Here is an 18,701-nt window from a genome sequence, read left to right as displayed (position 1 = left end):
TCCTTTTAAAAAATTATATGTAAAAGCATATCATTACATAAAATAGTTTTATTTTATTGTCCCATTCTTCACTAACAACTTGTTCAATTTTTCCTCTTATTTATCTTGATCCTGTTATTTGCTCCTGTTATGATTACCACTCCAAATTTTATATTTTAAAAACCTAAAATATATATATCAATTTTATGTATGCAAATCATAAGAAAAAACAACACGATAAAATAATGATGAAGTTGGATCAATTCAACACTAGAAACTCAAATCAATTATTCATCATTTACAATTGATTTGTACTTCTGTTTAAGTTTAACTAGCCACAAGTGTTAATTAACCGATATAATTTTTGTAGTAATTTAAGTTAACAAAAAAGGTTTAAGATTAAAACAAAATAACCTTCCATTTGTCATCTCATGAAGATTCTTCCTTGTTTTTTACTTTGATTTCTATAACTTCCGTTTCAAAATATACACATATATCTCAAAACTACGAAAACGACACCGTTTCCTCACAGAGCAGACACACTCTCCGGCTGCCACGTCAGCTTTGAACCGTCGGACTCCTGATCGAAAAGCCCATCCCACGCCACGATATCGCCCGCGCCGCCGTAATCGTCCGAGTCGCCGCCGCAGATTCCAAGCTCCGACAAGTCGTTCACCCGAATATCGCCATCGAACCCAAATTCTTCGACGACAACATCGCCGCCGGAAGAAGATCCCGGCAGCGAATTCCTCGGTGGCAGACCGAGCTCGTCGTCTGAAGCTTCGAGAAGATAACACAGTTCGTTCTCTGATTTAATCTCCGCCGTTGGATCTCCAGCATCAGCCGCCGACGTCACCGCGATCTCTTCCTGTAAACTTTTGACCACCGAGTCGACCTCTGGATCGGCCGCCGCGTCAGGACCATCGAACATACCCAGCAGATCCGCCACGTTGTCCGGGTTCACCTCGGGCAGGTCACAAACCGAGTTTATCGAGTCAGACGAGGCTACCGAGTCGAGTCGAACGAGGTCAGGAGGGCAGGAAATAGCCTCCGGGGCTCGGAGTGTTTTAACAGGCGGCGAATCGGCGACGTACTCGTACGGGTCGACTCGGGAACGTTTCCTCGGAATCTTCCTGTAATCTCCGGGATCCGCCATTGTCGTCATCAAAAGAAAACACAGATGAACGAGAAAAGTGATAGAAGATGAAAAGGGTTAAGTAATAGGCGGAAAAGGTGAAAGCTTTGATGGGTCTTTCTCGGAAAATCTTTGGAGTGTTTGGTTGCTGAGAAAAAAGGAAGAGAAGTGGGACAGAGATTGAAATAATTGAAGAGAGAGAGATCGGGGAGAGAGTTTGGAACTTTAAGGTTGTCGGAACCTAGAGAGAAAAAAAGGTCTAGCGATGAATCTGATGGGTGAGAAGATGGAGAGGGAAAGTGAGTGTACTTATAGGGAAATTTTGTACATACTAGATTCGGTGTTTTTAAATTTATTTATTTTTAAATGTTAATTAATTTGTACTATTTTTCAGAATTTTCGGAAGAAAAAAAAAACGTAACATCATATGAAAGATATATACATCTTGGCCATTATAGAACGTGAACGCACATGCGTGTGACGTTTGCATTCGTATTCAGTTTCGTATTTTCTTGTGATTATATATAACCATTTTATTATAATAAAAATAAAAATTTGAAAAACTCATTATATCTAAAGATGTCAAAATGAGTTCAACTCCTAAATTGATTTATTATCAACTCATTTTTAAATGAGTTAAATCAGTATTTTTAAAGTTAGTTTATAAACGAATCTAATGATCTAGTTCGTCACGGTCGCGAGTTACGAACCAACTGGTACGAACTAATTTGTGATGTATTTTTTCAAACAAATATAATTTTTTATTTTTTTTTTATATTTTATAAAAAATTAATATTTAATTTTTATTGTGAACCGTTTATTTAACACGTAAAAACGACGTATCGAATTGAGCTAAAATTTTGAATTTAATAAATTGAACTCAAAACAAATCAACTCGTTTCGATATGATCCTAATCGAATCAATAAATATATATATATATATATATATATATATAATAGATAAATAATTTTTAAAAAATTAAAATCGTATTTGGAGATCCATATTTTTATGAAATCTAACGTGTTATAAATCGGTTCTTATATGTTTTTTAAAAGTTTCAACATTTCAAACACTGTAATTTCATGAAATTTGTCTATATACGTTTACCGTAAATGAATTTCATAGTATAATATTGTTACAATTGTAATCTCAGCCATAAGTGTTGTTCCCACTTGTATTTTCATGCTTAGACAATCAATTGTCAACCGACCAAACCAACTTTAGCCCCTCATGAAATTGTTGGCTTAAAAAAATCTTTTAAATTTCATACCAATTCCATTAATTTTGTTATTTCATTTATTTGTTTTCTTTATAAAATTAAATTTAAAATTGAATTTAATTCAAATATAATTATATAATATCCAATTCAGTTTAATTTCATACACTCTTTATCTAACTCCAGTAATTAGGGTGGATAATAAAAATAAAAAGGTATTAATATATATATATATATATATATCATATAATTTGAGAACAGGTATATAATATATATACCATATAAAACTCCAAAATATATTTGTTATTAAAACATTCTTAAATTTGATTTTCTCTTCGATACTTTTTATTTTCAAGACAACTTCGTCAGAAATTCGTGTCAACCGAACCTCCACTCAATAAATGTATATATTTATTTCATTTCATATTAGAGAAAATAGGTTAACTATGTGTGGTGCACGTCTTATTTTTGTTTATTTGTGGTAAAATATCATTTTATTTAGCAATAAATATAAAACATGGTAAGATCCAGTGGTTCAATTCGTGACAATGGAATATCCAAGACGTTAGATTCTTATTATAGTCATTATGCTAATCAATATTAAAAACAAGTGATTTAAAAAGTTGTATACGTTTTAATTTTTAACAATGATTTAAATTTAGTAATTTATACAAAAGAAAATTATAAATATTATAGAGAACCGAATTAAATTGTGTATTTAATAATCAAAATTAAACTCTGGCGCTGATACATGTTAATGGATTTTAATTTACATATATTTTTCTCCAGAATAGTTTATTATAATGCCAAACAAAAAAATCAAATCATTAATTCACTATTAAATAATAAACAAACATATGGTTCGGAGGTTATACAAAATGAAATGCTCCGCTCACATATGCAAACATACTTATTAATTCATGTTATAGATTAATTTCTTAAATTAAATCATTATCTTTATAATAATAACATTTTGGGTTTTTTTTTTCTAAATAATTACGTAGATTTTGACAATTTGTTAGTAATAGTTTTGTTTGAATTTTGTTGTCAAATTTCATGGTTTATTTATTTTTACACTTTCACAAAGCCTAATAATTTAGATAAATTTAAATTAAACTTATGTGAAAAAATTAAAAAATGAGTATTTAGATTAAAATAATATATTAATAATCAGGTTCTTTAATATTAGTTTTAATTATTTAAATTGATTCATATAAAATCAATACTAATTATAAATATTTTCAATAAAAATAAATTAGGTTGATGGCATGCATGCTCACGCGAGGCGCCACAACAGCTGTGTTGGGTCCCACTTATATAAGCATTTTATTTCAATTTTGCAAACAAATATTTCATAAATAGTACTTATAACCCATCATAGTGTCTTACGCATTCTTATAAAAATGTTATTTTATTCAAATATAATACTCCCTTACAAACCAACCTAGATTTCAAGTACCGAGTCATCCATATTTTTTTTCCTTTATTTTATTTTATTAATTTGTGAAATTAAGTGAGAGGGCGATTGTTTTTTTCTTTTATCGAAGAGTCCTACAACGTCAGCTGACCGAAACGATATATTAAAAAACAATATATATATATATATATATATATATATATATATGGGTGATTTATTTTTTCAAACTCTCCCCAAGTTAATTGACTATTTTGAAATATTAATGTTTATGTCAAATCTCAAATATGTGAAGATTCGTATGATAAATTTATGATATAGATTAATTATAGATATTATCTCAGTTTATCTAAATATTTATTAATACTTAAGATTTATTAGTTATTAGTTAAAAGTCGAACTAAATATATAATTTCACTGGAATATATATATATATATATATAAGTAATGTATTTTTTAATAATTTGAAAGTTTAAATATTTGCAATTCCAAGAGGATTGAGCCGAATCTAGAAAGGGCGCTTGGCTAAAGCGGCGCCGACGTGTAAAGTCGGCTCAGACACGGCTTTCAAGACGTGCCTTTGCAAAAATCTCCCTGGTTGTCATGGATATTTACATGCAGGCCACCACGTCATCTTCGTTTTTTCTTGCCACGTGTAAACTCTTACCTCGATTCTCGCTCGGCTAACCGTTACTCTGCAAAAGCAAGGATAACAACAAGGAAATTTATTGAGACTTAATGATACGTTATTTATATTCCTCATTTAAAATATGGTTAATAACTTAATAAGATTAGTAATATATATATGTAACAACTTAATAAGATTAATAATATATATACATAATATAGAAGTAACTATTAATATATATTATAAACAAATCATCTCATGAGTTATAAAATATACAATAATTTAATAAGCAATAATTGTCTGATAAACTGAAATTAAATTTTATTCATTTCATTTATTATAACTATTTAAGTAATAAATGTGCTAAGTACATGTATTTATTAAAGGGTAAAATCATAGATTTTTTCACCGAAGTATAGCATAAATTTGTGTATTTACTCTGTTTGTAAATGATTGGAAAATCAAAATTTTTTTTTTTATCAACATGAAGTTCTTAAAAAGTATTTTATTGGCAAGGACATGGGCTTAGGTAGAGAACTTTAGCTTTGAAAAAGCCCATTAAAGTCAGTAAAAGAGTAATAATATCTTTTTTTTGTAAATTTGTTTTATATATTACAAAATAAGACATCCTTTTTAATAGCTTTGAAATAGTTATAATATATATATATATAGAGAGAGAGAGAGAGAGAGGGTATCAATCGGATTGGTCCCACTCGAATCTACATTCGATCAGAAGATTTTAGGTTTAGATTCGGGTAAACCATTTTTTCGGACCTATACTATTAAATATGAAACCCAATCCTATAGATTTATAGATTTTGAGTTCGGACCGAACTTAGATCCATCCACTCACTTCCTATATAAATTTATTTTATTTAATTTTTTTATTATCTTTTATAAAAAAATATCAGATTTTCAAATTGATCCAAAATCCGATTTGAATCTAAACCAAAAACTCAATTTTTTTGGATTAAAAAATTTAGGTCCAAAATCTGATATTTTTTCGGGAGAATTCAAATCGGATTTTGGATTTCAAAAGTTTATCAGAATTATATCTATATATACATACCGAATGGTCTTTAAAAATAGAAAAATATGAATTTACTTTTTATTTAAATATATATTTTATAACAAGTTATTTTAAAATTTTTATTTGATTTGGTTTGACTTTAAACGATAATATCCAATAATTTTCATATCAAATTTCATATAAATGTTATTATATATTATTCCATTTGAATATATATATATATACAACCTAAAATGCTTGTCCGCTAAAGTCCACCACTTAAACCGTATATGCAGACAAATATGCAAAACAAAAGAGTCATAATCTTATTGTTTTTTTTGCCCTCACTATTTAAATAAATAAATAAATATCTATATGTAATTAAATTATTCCATAAAAGTATCTAGAAGATATATGAGCACTTGCAAATACTAATTTAGGCGAATTGCCACGTATGTCATTATAGGCTCTTATTACATTGGCCTCCCTATGTGCTACCATGTATACTTTTTTCATGTGTTGTATTATACCACGCCCCAAAATGAAAAATAAAATAAAAAATGTTATACTATATTATACTTTGTGTTATATTATTGCAAAAGTCAAGTTTTATCTTCCATATTATATATTAAGCGACAACTACTCTTTATATAACACAATGATGATTCATGTTCGACCGTTATATTACAGCCATCTATAAGCAATCCACCTTAATTTCATCAGCAAATTTATTTTGTATTGCGTTTTTAATAATCACAAGAATTATATGTGTACAAAATAGAATCGGTTGGAATAGAATAATACGTAATTGTTTTTATTTTTCTAAATTAAAATCTGAGTGAAAATCTATTTGTTATTATAAAAAAAAATCAAAAGATGTATTTTGTTTTTGTTAATACCATTACAATTCAAGGAAAAAAAAATACATTGGCCTTCGTTTAACGGGTGACAAGTTTATAAATACATATAGAACTTGTATATAAGGCTATTATTATGTTTCTCTATTTAGAGAAGCAAGCTGGTTATTAGAATACTTTCTTTGATAGAATGATTTAGGACATTGAAAGAATTTTATAATATATATCTTTCCCAAAAATGGTTTTAAAAAAATGTAAATATTAAAATATTGTATTAAGATATTCATATATATATATATATATATATATCCGAATTTATATAAAAATCAAATATGTGAATATTCCACGTCAGCACAAGCTTTGTGGGCGCGTTAGTAATGATGTGGGCCTCTGCGGCCCTCTAACTCTTTTGAAAAACCTGACGCGTCACTCGTTAAGGAGGCCCAATAATGGGACTCGGTGACTCGCTCTTCGCAGGGGAGAAAAAGGAAAACGAAGAAGAGTTTCCTTTCCGCTCGAATCGTTTCGTCCTGGGTTTCCTAATTTCGTGATCTGAAATCCCATTATTTCCTTTCCTTATTCTTTGGTAACAGAATATCTCCAGATACGATTTCGAGATTTTTTGTTTGTTGTTTTCCGGCCGATTTCTCTGCCGGGTTTAGATTCTCTTGAAGGACAATATTTCATCTCATGCCGGTTCGTTCAAAAAGGCAGTGAGAGGGAAAAAAAAACAGAAAAAAAAACCTTCATCGGCAGAAAAGGAAGGAACAGTGATTTCGATCCTTATATTAATGTCGTGTTTTGCACAAACTCAATTCCATAATTCCCGATTAACTCAGCTTATCAATCTCTTCTTCTTCTTCGTAAACAACGCAAAAGCTTGGAGCTCTCTCGTTCTGCTGAGGATTATGGCCCAAAAGGTACGAGTTTTCAAAAGTTTCTTCGCTTCTACGTTATGGGTTTTAGTGTTCATGCGATTACAATTTACAAGTGCGATCACGTAGGGTGTCTGCTTACGACTGTTTTATCTCATCTGATGCAGTCGCTGCAATTCCTGAATCGAAGTTCAGTTTGTCTTTAACCTATTTCTAAGGGTTTAAAGAAATTTTCGGATTTGGGTTTTATCCCTTTTTCGAAATTTCGTCGCTTTCGCGCGATTTTTGGTTACTCTGATGCCGAGAAGATGATGAACGGAAAACGCAAGAGAGAAATCGATCTGGGTTCGACAAGAACAATCCGTATAATCTGCAACGATCCGTACGCCACCGATTCTTCGAGCGACGATGATGAAGAAGAGGGTGGTGGGTCGAAACGCCTCGTCGCAGAGATCGACGTCCCGATACTGCTCAAAAAATGGTACGGAGACGAGTCTGATTCAGCGAATCTTCCGGAATTATCGGAGAAGAGAGAGCGGAGATCATCGTCTTCGGGATTCAAAGGTGTACGGAGACGGCCATGGGGGAGATTCTCGGCGGAGATAAGAGATCCGTTCACGAAGCGGCGAAAATGGCTCGGAACGTTCGATACAGGGGAAGAAGCAGCACATGCCTACGAGAAGAGCAAGAGAGAGTTCGAGCAGCTCTTGTCGTTGCAAAACCAGACCGGTTTAACCAAACCGGAAGTAAACCGGACCAAATCGGTCCATCCTCAGTCTCCTTCTCCGTCTCCGTCTCCGTCTCCGTCTCCGGTCTTCGATTCTCGTTCAACGTCACGGAACTGCACTGACGAAAATGGCGAAGTCGTGGACACATGTGAGAAGCACGACGCGGAGATGAAGAGAGTTGGGTTCGGGTGCCGAGACGACGAGGAATCGATTGACAGATTGCTGGAAGAACCTAAGACCGTGCCGTCGATTTCGGATATCTTCGACGAATCGATCGATGGATGGGAAGATCTCTGGTCCGACTGTAACAATCTGTTTGAATTCGACGAATTCGATTTCGATTTCAACCTCGATATGATCGAGGAAGACGAGAGTCTTTCGAGTGGGAACCGAGCTCTGGATATGGTCGGTACGGACGATATGGTCGAAGGGTTTTTAGAAACGGTCAACGAAGATATAGACGAAAAGGGTATGATTGATGAGCACAACGGTACAACCAAGGACGCGAAAACGGGCGAAAAGAATGCTACGGTCGACGATAGGGACAAAAAGGGTAATGGGTCGTCGAAAAAATCCATTATAAAAGTTTCGGGTTCGGACATGGAGGAGGATCCGTTCGATGGTTGGGAGAATTTACAAGGGCTGCTGAAGCTTGATACGCTAGGGGATGGTCTCCCTTTGGACAATTTCGAGGATTATGACGTCTTATTTGGTGATGCGACGGATTGGATGAAGGAACCGCCCCTCAATTTTGGAGTTTGTATTCTTAGTGACGGATTTTGAAACGGAGAGAAAGAGTTTAGCAGCTAGAGATATATAATATTGGTCTTTATCAACATAATTATGTTTTCTGTAATTCTATTTATAAAAAAAATTATAAAATTATTATTGGATATTGCGATTCGTTTGTATCATCTATATATATGTATATCAGAAAGGGAGGGTATGGTAATGGTGGTTGAAGATTTATTTTCATGGCCCGTTAAATCATTATTCTTTTTACTTTTTATAGTATGTTCCTCTGGATATTATATTTATTATAGTTCTCTTTTTAGAAAGAGAGGTATGCACAAATCATTCTATTCTAATGGCGCCAGAAAGCAAAATATTAATCTTACGGGAGTTAAGGTGAAAATGATAAATAGAGAGAATGTATATAATTTTTGGAAAAAAGATTACATAAAATAGTATAATACATTAAAAAAACCATAGAATAATAGAAAAGGAAATAAAATTTTTAAGTGAACCACGTAGGCATAAACTTTTTGAATGTTGCATAGCGATTAGCCACTATCCATTTCCGTAAAAATGTGATCTTTGGCTATGATTTTATTTTTTCTAGACGTGGTCGTATTCCATTTCTACATAATATTAATTCCAAATATTGGAAATTTACATTGCACGAGTGCCATAAGAAAACGGCGTCAGAGGCTGAACAAAGAATAAGGAAAAGAAAAAGCCCAAACCTCAAGGCTGTATACTGAAGCCCATACAGAAAAGCTGTGTGTGAAGTGAGGAAGATGAGATCAGATGCAGGAAGCAGGATAGTGAAAAGGGAATGGCTGCTCTTATGAAATTATGGCATGGTTTAGCTTAGTATAAACAACCATGGAGGAATTCAAACGAGAGAGAGAGAGAGTGTGTAAACAACCATGGAGGAATTCATCGGTCCTATGTCAAGATAGAGATACGGTATCAGAGCTCGGTCACCTGAAAGATTCACCAGAGAACAGCAAGTATAAATGAACTTGAAGCTCGGTCACCTGGCTCTATCTGTAGTTCATAAACACTATATAGAACCAGAGAGAGCCAACGAAAAACAAATCTGGTATAAGTGGGTTGAAGACAGACAATCGTCGTCGGCTAAGGAAGATTCCGTGCCCAAAATGTCCCGAAAACGAGCTACTCGCGTTGCACTCTATCAGTTTCTTTTGCAGCTAGTTATCCTCCACATACTTGGTCTGGTTCTCTTCTAAAAGCTATGATCTATCTAAACCACTCTAAGATCGCAGCAGAAATGCCTAGGAGTGTCCGAGTTTTCTCAGTTTGTCATCCGATAAAGCGGTAACGAAATGTGATCGGAGCCGGGAATCACAACGCAGAGCTAGGCAATTACCTCACACGATCCAGTCCAGGCATGTAACGTTTATTCAGATTCAACGGCCTCCGGCTTGGGACCTGCACCCAAGAGAATATTTCATGGATAAAAGATATGGACAGAACAAAACCCTAATAAGCCGCTAAGATGAAGCTACGTCAAAGTTTAGTTCCATACGACATTCATCCGATTAAATCATGGAAAATCCCAGAGAACATTCATCTGTTAACTGACTGACTAAGAACGACAATCCCCTAAGAGAGAAAACAACTCAAATCAATTCGGCAGGAAATTAACAGATTGAACATTCCCCTAAGAGAAACGTTTATAAAAGCCTAAAGGTGCCAAATGCAAAAAAAAAAAACGCTAAAAACCATGAAAAACGCCGGAAACGCACCGTGGAGCGAGACGGGGCGGTGATCTTTGCCCCAACCAACGCCGCGTGTGGCGTCGAGGTATTGCTGAACGAGATGACGACACTTCTGATAGTGATTGACGCCCTCGACGCGGTAACACCACTTGACCTTCTCACGCAGGATCTTCGCCTTCTCGATGTGGATCCACTTCTCACGGACAATATGCTCTCTCATCTCAAGCATCGCCACCGGATCTTTGTACGGATTCGCAGGATCGAAATCATCCGGCGCCGTCTCCTCGAACTCCGGCAACCCCTTCTTCCTCCCCATTCTTCCCAACCAAATCCGCCTCTCTGCAGAAGCTTTTCTTCGCACTTGGTCGTCGCTGTTTGTTTCGATCGAAGATTGGGACTAATCTACTTTGCGTCTCAATAAAATGCGGGCAACTAAAAGTAGGCCCATACAAAAGGGCCTAGCATTCGATATCCAGTTAAATAATGACACTTGTATGGACCTGGCTTAATTAGCTCCTTAAGCCTGGAGAGGTCCATGATTTCTTTTATCCATATACAATATATATACAAATTTATTATGGAATTTCAGTAACAAATTAAAAATAAAATTTATATTATTTTTTTAGTCAATTTTGTATGAATAGTTTTAAATATTTAAGACTAAATTTAATGATAGTAACTTTAAATTATTACTAATTTAAATCTGTTAGAACCGATGTTACCAATGTTTTGGAAGACAAATTTAAATATCTTGGGGATTTTAAAACAATGCATAAGTTATGATCTTTGATCTTCAGATAATTCTCTCGAAATTTGAAACAGTTTCAAATCACCCCTAATGTCTCGTTCTTTTTCTCTTCGCTCTCATTTCTATACTCTCTATTTTCTAACAGTTCTATGTATCTATATGTCCAAACCATCTAAAAAATCCTTTTCGGAACTTAAATTTTATGCCTATTACTCGTACTTTCTCTTTAATAATCTTATTTTTATTCATCTTCCGAAAATCCATCGCAACATATTCATCTCGAATTCTCGATCACGTTCATTCTAAACAAATGTTGTCATTTTGTCGCCCAACATTCGATTTTTATGGTTGTAAAGTAGAATTAGAATGATACCGAATAAAATTTTGTTCTTTTCGCTAATATTATCATTTGATTATTATGTTTAGCAGATGTATTAGCATCTGCTCCCCACCATTCTCTTTTATCCTCTCACCAAAACTTCTGTGCAGAAAGCAGTAAACTCAGAAACAACAATCTCAAAATGCGGAAATACATTCAGGGGCTTACCAATTTCCACTGTTCTTACAGAGGGAAGACATCTAACTTAAGTGTTTTTCTGTGTTCTGTCTTGATAATAAGGACTAATGTGTCATGTAATGAGATGTCTTTTGCATTACCATCTTTCCCTAGGAGTGCCGTCCGGGAACACAAGTGTAAGAACCTTCTCTTCTTCCTTCTTCCTGGAAGAACTACTCGAAGCTCCGTTCAATCCGATCTTTACGGTTTCTTCATCACCATTCTCATCATCAAAATCAGGAGGTCCTTCTTCTTCTTCTTCTTCATCTCCTTCGGTCCAATCGCCTTCGCCATCCCCATCATTCAAGTAACCATCAACATCAGACCATTCTCCATCACTTTCCTCATCTTCAGCCTCTGCATCACTTCCGACTCTCTCTTCTTCTCTCCTGGGCACTCCTCCCCTTCTTGGGAATCTCGGCACAGCAACAAGAGCACGCATCCTCTCTTTCACAAGTGTCAAAGGATCTTTATCTATTAACTCAGAGTTCTTGTAAGCCTCTCTCAAGAAAACCGAATCTCTGTCCCCTTTCAGCGACACATAGAACATATCAGGGTGTCGTATAAGCATTCCTCTTAGTTGTTGTGAGAATCTGAACTCTTCACGGAAATGGGTCAGGTGATCAACTAGGGTTCTCTTCTCGATGGTTAGGCTTAGGAGCTCGTGAACAACTCCACTAGCGTGTTTCTCTTTCTCGAGTGTACCCGATCTCAAGTGGGAGAAATCCTTATAAGGGGATATATATGGTATGTCTCGGAATCTGCATATCTTCCTCATCTCGCTCTTGGAAAGGTTCAAACCTTTCGGAAGTGTAACCCTATTGAACTTAAGGGGTCTGTCAATGATCAAATTCTTCCTCTCAAGTTCTCTTGTCCTGTTTTCCTCGGCAGACAATTCAATTGCTGAAACTGCAAGCTCAGGATCCCAATGAGTTAACTCTAAAGCTCGGCCTCTAGGAGTAGGAACTATCCGGAAATACTGCGGATATCGCTCACAGATCGTGTCACGAAACTCCAGAGGAAGGCCTAGATCTGTCCTTAAATGGGCAATTTTCTCCAATAATATACGCTTATCCATCGACATCATCAACAATTTCCTCAACTTAACAACTAACACATCTTCCAGCTCATTTCTGATCTTTATTTCATCAAGATACAGCCTTTCAGCCTCTGGAGTCAACTTGAATCTCAATGAGTATGCCCCTTCTTCAACAATCTCAAAAACAGCAGGAAATTTTCTCAGAAGAGCTATAAACCTGCGACGTTTCTGCAAACCCAGATCTCTCCTATACTTACCCAGCCCCCTAAGAGACATAACTCGGTCGGGTTGACTCACAAGAATCTTCCTAATGTTCAACACTAACTTCAGTTTCTTGTCCCTCTGAATCACGTTGTCAAAAGGAAGCTCCTTCCTTCTCTTCACAGCAGCTCTCACTGGCTCCACCACAACACGGGTTTTCCTTGAAGCACCCGAGAAGAACCCATATTTGTCCCCAAGAGCCAAGCCTCTACCCATGAACTCAGACCTCGAAGCTCGAATCACGGACATGGGCACACAGGAATTGGCAGAGAAATAGGGTTTCTCAAGAAATAAGCGGTTGCAAGAGACCAACAAGGGTTTCTGCGCAGAAAGCAGAAGCTTGGGTTCCATCATGGAACTCAAAGCTTGTGGTCTTCACCCAAGAAATGTCTAGGGTCTTCTTGGCTGGTAGATTCAACGGCTGATCTGTAGGCCTTGTAAACAGGATCATCCGACGCTTGGTACGTGAGGATTTTGGACGGGACTCTCTCGTACTCGACACAACGGAGATACCCATTTACACAACCTACACAAATCTATAATCAGTCCAGGAAAATCCAGTCGAGAAGACATATTATGAACAGAGCATATATATATATACATATATATATAAACTAGCCGGATATTGTGGGAACAAGCTAGTGGAGGAAACCAGAGAGAAAAGACTAAAACTTTAGTTTTACCAACCTTCGAGAGAAGCAGCGACATTCATGAAATTTTTCACGACAAGGTTATGAAGATCCTCCCCAGCCCAGATTGGATAGATAAACATATTCACACCCAAACTAACAGCAGCACCGAGAGCAATCAGAAGAAAACGGGATATTGCCACGTTTATGAACTGCCCAGTTCTGAACCCGGAAATTATGATATAACAATATGTGAGCAAGAAAACCCCATCGGAGAACAAGGGCAGGTGAGTTTATCGTATTGCTCGTTGGCGGCGATTCCTCCACCGTCGCCGGCGATGTTGGATGCGGTGGCGTTGTCGGCTCCGGGGATCAATTACGGCGCGTATTTGTCGACGAACCCGTCAGATGGATCGTTGGGGAATTACGAAATGGATCCGTTGTTCTTAGCTCCCATTCCCACTATGAGGATCTCTTCTTCTTCTTCTTCCTCTCATGGGTTCGATGGCTTGTCGGAGTTTCGCGAGTATTAGAGTTCCGATGAGAATAAATAAATTACATCTTTTTTTTTCTAATAAAATTTGCTTACGTTCATCATTTCATATACTATGATTTCATTTTTCTGGTTCGTTTCAGTTTATTCGATTGTCCGAATGTTACTCTTTTTGGGCATTTTAATTTCAGCTCTAGTCTTAGTTTTAGGCGAATTTAATTTCCTTTTTTTTTTAAACTTTCTTATATTTCTTTACAAGAAAAAGCAAAATTTAGATAAAGGATTTGCTTTTTTAAACAGAACAGAAAAAAAAAAACCTTGTAATGTTGAAAAAGTCAAGAAGGCCTAACGGAATGAGTGAAGCTAAAATAGTTAGAAAAGCACTGTAGAGCATATCATGTGTAAAACATCCTCTAGCTTTTTTTTTTTCTTTCTTCATTTTCTCTTGAAAAGTGAAGAGATTCTTCAAGTGGCCCAAAAGCCTGATTCAATCGAAATTTCCCAAATTCTATTGTTTTCGAATTAAAATTCTATTGATTTAAAATTTTCCCTTTAATTATAGAGAGAAAATGGAGGACAAAATCCAATACACAAAATTAAGTGGATGGAGTTATTGAATTCATTACACATTCTATAAAAATATAAATATGATACGGGAGTCTTGATTTGAAGAGGGTGTGGATCACACTATTGTCATATGAATATATATATATATATGGGAAAATTGATATTTTTTTTGCATGCTTGCTAAATTATCTCCATTACCTCCATGCTTGCTAAATTAGGCTGTGTCACCTGCTCTCATTGGTTCAATTCCAGCATCCATGCATGCAAAGTATGATGGTTTATCACTTGCCCATCTTAGGTTTTGGATCTTCAGTATCAGGAAAGAAGACAAATATCTTATGACGGGGATTCTCCCACGCTTTTCAAAGAATATAATGTTAGATCTTACGTGACTTTCGATCGTATATTAAAAATCAATAACCAAACCCCGTATTTATGTAAACCTGCGAGAATGACAATATCTAGTGCAACGGTATCAAAATCAAACGAGACAACGATTTTTAACGTAGAAACCCCCAGTGTGAAGAGTAAAAACCACGGGACAATAGTCCACCCAAAAATCCACAATAATTAGATTACAACGTCCACACAACAACCTCCGTATACAAGAAACACACCCGAGTTTATAGAATATACACGTCAATATTCTAACCTCAATATGCCAAGAGATCATAACTTAACAAACTGTAACTTAGGTAGCAAGTCAACCCCATAGATTCTGATTCCAACAACCAATGCTAAATCCCACCGTAAAAGTCAAAGAACAGAGGGTCTAGAACGAGCATACCAAATTTCACCTCGATCGGAGAAGAATCCATCGTCTGATTTTCACAACAATCAAACCTGCCGCGGTTTAAAACCCATGGACAAACAACTTTGGTAAAACCTATGTTTCTTCAATTCTAACCGTTTAAATCAAAATCCAACCGTTCAGAATCAAGAACAAAGAGTTAGAATCCCTCCACAAAATTTCAGATCGATCGGATAAGAGATCAATATCCGATCGATCATTTGATTAAAACCGTCCAAAACTATTTTTTCACTCTCCTTCTCCCTTTCTCTCTTTCTTTCATGTGTTTCTCGTTGTTGTTGCTGTGATTCATTTGCACCCCAAAATTCACTATTTATAAGAGTTTTTGCACTAATTTCTTCAACAAAAATGACTGCAAATTTCAATCAAGATAGCTTCAAAGATGGTGGCTTAAAAAATGGTGGTTTAATGTCAAAAGAGGTGTTAACCTTTGAAGAACAAGATTTTCTCCTCCAAACCTTGTTCACATGGGAGGAATTTCAACAATTCTCCCCCTTTCGACTATGTGAACAAATCACCATCCCAACAATCTTGCGACAAACATCTAACTTCTCTCTAGAAAATACCTTCGTCATCATATCAACACCATTATCATCAGTATGAACCTTCTCGAGTTCAATCTCCTTCGAATCAACGACATCTCTAATCCAATGGTACCTCACATCAATATATGCTTCGATCTTGAATGAAACGTATGATGAATGACACTCTTGCCAAGATGAATGACACTCTGACTGTCACACAACAAGACATACCTACACTACAAAAAAATCACTCATTTTCAACGGATTTTCCAACGAATTTCCAACAGTTTTCAACGATTGACGATTTCCGTTGAAATTTCCAACGGATATCCCACTACAAGAAAACAGCAAAAGGGTGACGCAATTTTGCGTCACCCTTTTGTATTTTTGCGTCACCCTTTTCAAAAGGTGACGCAACCAAAAGCATCACCATTCATACCGTCACCAATTCAGATTTCGTCACCAAGCGTCACCAAAGAGTGACGCAATAGTGACTCAACTTTTGCGTCACCTTTTGGTGACGCTAAAAGGTGATGCAATTACGTCACTATTTAGTGACGAAAAAAGGTGATGCAATTATTGCGTCACTAAAACGTCTTTTGGATGCAAAAATATTTTTTTTGATCCCGAATCTAATCCTATATCCTAATCCCTACCTCTAACCTCCAACCGCGATCTTAAGCCGAATCGGAAATTCTGAAATTGAATCTCTGAAATCCACTTCTCAGGAGTTCACCCATCCTTCCACTACTCCAGCTCAAGCACACTTAACTTTAGAGTTTCAATTGACAAGCAACCAACTGTTCCAAGTTAAACTTCTGACATATTACAACACTAATACATATACATATACAAATATTTATAATTACAAATATATATATATATGTATATGTTTGTGCGTATATACACATACATAAAATATATATTTATATATATAACATATGTTTGTATATATAAATACATATATATATATATATATATATATATATATATATATATATAAATACACGATTATATATATTTGTATATATCATGATATGTATAAATATATAATATATATGTATAAGTAAAATACATATTTATATATAAAATACTCGTATATTTGTATATACTGTTGGTTTAGTGCTCTATGATGTGTTTGCGAGCTTTACTTGGATGCATTTGATGTATTGACGCTTTCTATGATTTATAGATTAGTGTTTCATTCATTACATGTTTTGCATACTTAAATATGTTATGAAATCCATGTATTGTTATGAACAATACTAAACTCCCTAGTCATGTATATCATTGTGGGAATAATGATATACCAAGACTAGTATGATGTGTGATTGATGATCATATAGATGATCATAGGTATTGGATACGATCACAATCATAGGTATTCGTTGGATAACGGAATACTGGAATGGTCCCCATGAGATTGTCACATGGACTAGCGTCATGACTTGAATCTTATATGGAGGTTCCATGATTGGATCCTAAGACCTGAGATATCTACGGAATCCAACATGAGGAGTTGCGTACTTTGAATCCGTCAAACGTCCTGCATAACAGGAGGACTATAAAGGCGTGTATCAGGTATGAAATGAATCATGTGCTGGATTGTAGATAGTCAAGACGGGATTTGTACCTCTCGTAAAAGAGAGAGATATCGCTGGGCCCCTCGTGTGAGCGAGACTGTAGAAATGTGTGGTCGCACTATAGACGAACGTCGTCTATTTCAGACAGTCAAACTCAGTGAACGAGAAAGCAGTCGAATCAGATAAGGTGGCTTGTCCATGCCTTATATTCGACATATGATATCGTGATACAAAAGGATCATCAAACGGAATCATCACTGGCGTTCGTAGGATCACGAACAAACTCTATTCGAGATAGATAGTCATAGTGTCTTGCTAGAGACCGCCTATGACTTGTGTAACCGAAATAAGAGATTTCGGATTATACTGCTATATCGGATGAGCCTACAGGGTCACACACACAGGAAAGAACGAATGCGCGAGAAGAGACGAGAAAATCCCGGTGGAGCAGAGGTCAGACCGACCGGTCTAGAAGGTCTAGACCGATCGGTCCAGCCAACCCAGACCGACCGGTCTAGAAGGTCTAGACCGATCGGTCCAGCCAACCCAGACCGATCGGTCCAGACACGTGGACCGGTCGGTCCGGAGGTAACGTGTGAAAGTCACTCGGTCCGACAATTGTTCCGGACCGAAAGGTTTGGACCTAACTTGACCTGGAGACCGAGCCGTGTAGATCGGTCGGTCTAGGCCTAGACCGATCAGTCTGGGTCACGAGGCTTCACCAAAAATTTGATTTTTCGTTTTGGGATCTGATTTGAGCAATCGTTGCTTAAACCGGTCAATTGTGATTCAGAATAGCATGATTCGTTCATTTGGATGATCCATAGTGAATGAATGCATATAACTTAATCAAGATATTAGATATGCTTGATTGAGTGGGAGCTTAGGGATTGGGATTACATAATCGAATGGATAGTCTATTCGGATTATGTACAATCGTTGCACAGAAACCGGTTAGATCTAGGAGCTCTATGAGTAAAGCACTTGTCAAGGCCTCGATCGTACGTGTCATGGGCCATGCCAAAGCTGGGTGTGCCGTATTATCTTGGTGAGACAAGATGAAGAAATGGTGGTTCTCATAGCTTGAAAGTAGATGCTTGATCTAAGTGTGGTTTCGAAAATCCCTTATTTATGTAATGCTAAGCGTGTACCTTCCATTACTAGAGCGCCTGTCAAGGCA

General features: G+C 36.0%; 5 protein-coding genes across 6 annotated transcripts; 2 read left to right on the top strand and 3 right to left on the bottom strand.

Moving 5' to 3' along the window:
- Positions 1–505: 505 nt before the first annotated feature.
- On the bottom strand, positions 506–1,135 carry LOC104821884. The gene has a single exon (XM_010552899.1). The coding sequence runs from the start codon at positions 1,133–1,135 to the stop codon at positions 506–508; it is 630 nt and encodes a 209-aa protein (XP_010551201.1).
- A 5,615-nt stretch (positions 1,136–6,750) lies between these two features.
- On the top strand, positions 6,751–8,735 carry LOC104821840 (ethylene-responsive transcription factor ERF117). Its single transcript, XM_010552849.1, has 2 exons — positions 6,751–7,159; positions 7,282–8,735. The coding sequence occupies exon 2, from the start codon at positions 7,423–7,425 to the stop codon at positions 8,623–8,625; it is 1,203 nt and encodes a 400-aa protein (XP_010551151.1). The 5' UTR covers positions 6,751–7,159; positions 7,282–7,422; the 3' UTR covers positions 8,626–8,735.
- A 554-nt stretch (positions 8,736–9,289) lies between these two features.
- LOC104821841 (NADH dehydrogenase [ubiquinone] 1 beta subcomplex subunit 10-B-like) lies at positions 9,290–10,706 on the bottom strand. Of its 2 annotated transcripts, none has more exons than XM_010552850.2 (3): positions 10,338–10,706; positions 9,959–10,020; positions 9,290–9,552 (listed from the first exon to the last, which is right to left on the bottom strand). In XM_010552850.2, exons 1-2 carry the CDS (start codon positions 10,624–10,626, stop codon positions 9,989–9,991), a joined length of 321 nt encoding a protein of 106 aa, XP_010551152.1. In that variant the 5' UTR covers positions 10,627–10,706; the 3' UTR covers positions 9,290–9,552; positions 9,959–9,988. The 2 variants fall into 2 exon arrangements, with proteins under 2 accessions (XP_010551152.1, XP_010551153.1); XM_010552851.2 differs by lacking the exon at positions 9,290–9,552 and adding an exon at positions 9,595–9,605.
- Positions 10,707–11,554: 848 nt separating this feature from the next.
- On the bottom strand, positions 11,555–13,301 carry LOC104821842 (protein ROOT PRIMORDIUM DEFECTIVE 1-like). The gene has a single exon (XM_010552852.1). The coding sequence runs from the start codon at positions 13,266–13,268 to the stop codon at positions 11,712–11,714; it is 1,557 nt and encodes a 518-aa protein (XP_010551154.1). The 5' UTR covers positions 13,269–13,301; the 3' UTR covers positions 11,555–11,711.
- Positions 13,302–13,806: 505 nt separating this feature from the next.
- Positions 13,807–14,117, top strand: LOC109117016 (VQ motif-containing protein 20-like; the record flags this gene model as incomplete). Its single annotated transcript, XM_019203461.1, has 1 exon — positions 13,807–14,117. A coding segment is annotated over one exon (270 nt), but the record flags the coding sequence as incomplete, so codon positions are not given.
- Positions 14,118–18,701: the final 4,584 nt, after the last annotated feature.

This window comes from Tarenaya hassleriana, unplaced genomic scaffold, assembly GCF_000463585.1.
Source record: "Tarenaya hassleriana unplaced genomic scaffold, ASM46358v1 Cleome34, whole genome shotgun sequence".
NCBI classification, from domain to species: Eukaryota; Viridiplantae; Streptophyta; class Magnoliopsida; order Brassicales; family Cleomaceae; genus Tarenaya; species Tarenaya hassleriana.
Note: the sequence above shows the minus strand (reverse complement) of the source record. Positions and strands in the feature narration are given on the sequence as shown.

What these genes read in the sequence shown, in the direction of transcription:
- LOC104821884 (XM_010552899.1), bottom strand. Translation starts at nt 1,135, where the DNA reads ATGGCGGATCCCGGAGATTACAGGAAGATTCCGAGGAAACGTTCCCGA.
- LOC104821842 (XM_010552852.1), bottom strand. Translation starts at nt 13,268, where the DNA reads ATGATGGAACCCAAGCTTCTGCTTTCTGCGCAGAAACCCTTGTTGGTC.
- LOC104821840 (XM_010552849.1), top strand. Translation starts at nt 7,423, where the DNA reads ATGATGAACGGAAAACGCAAGAGAGAAATCGATCTGGGTTCGACAAGA.
- LOC104821841 (XM_010552850.2), bottom strand. Translation starts at nt 10,626, where the DNA reads ATGGGGAGGAAGAAGGGGTTGCCGGAGTTCGAGGAGACGGCGCCGGAT. An exon ending in CCGCCCCGTCTCGCTCCACG is followed by an intron (nt 10,021 to 10,337) that starts GTGCGTTTCCGG and finishes TCTTGGGTGCAG; the next exon opens with GTCCCAAGCCGGAGGCCGTT.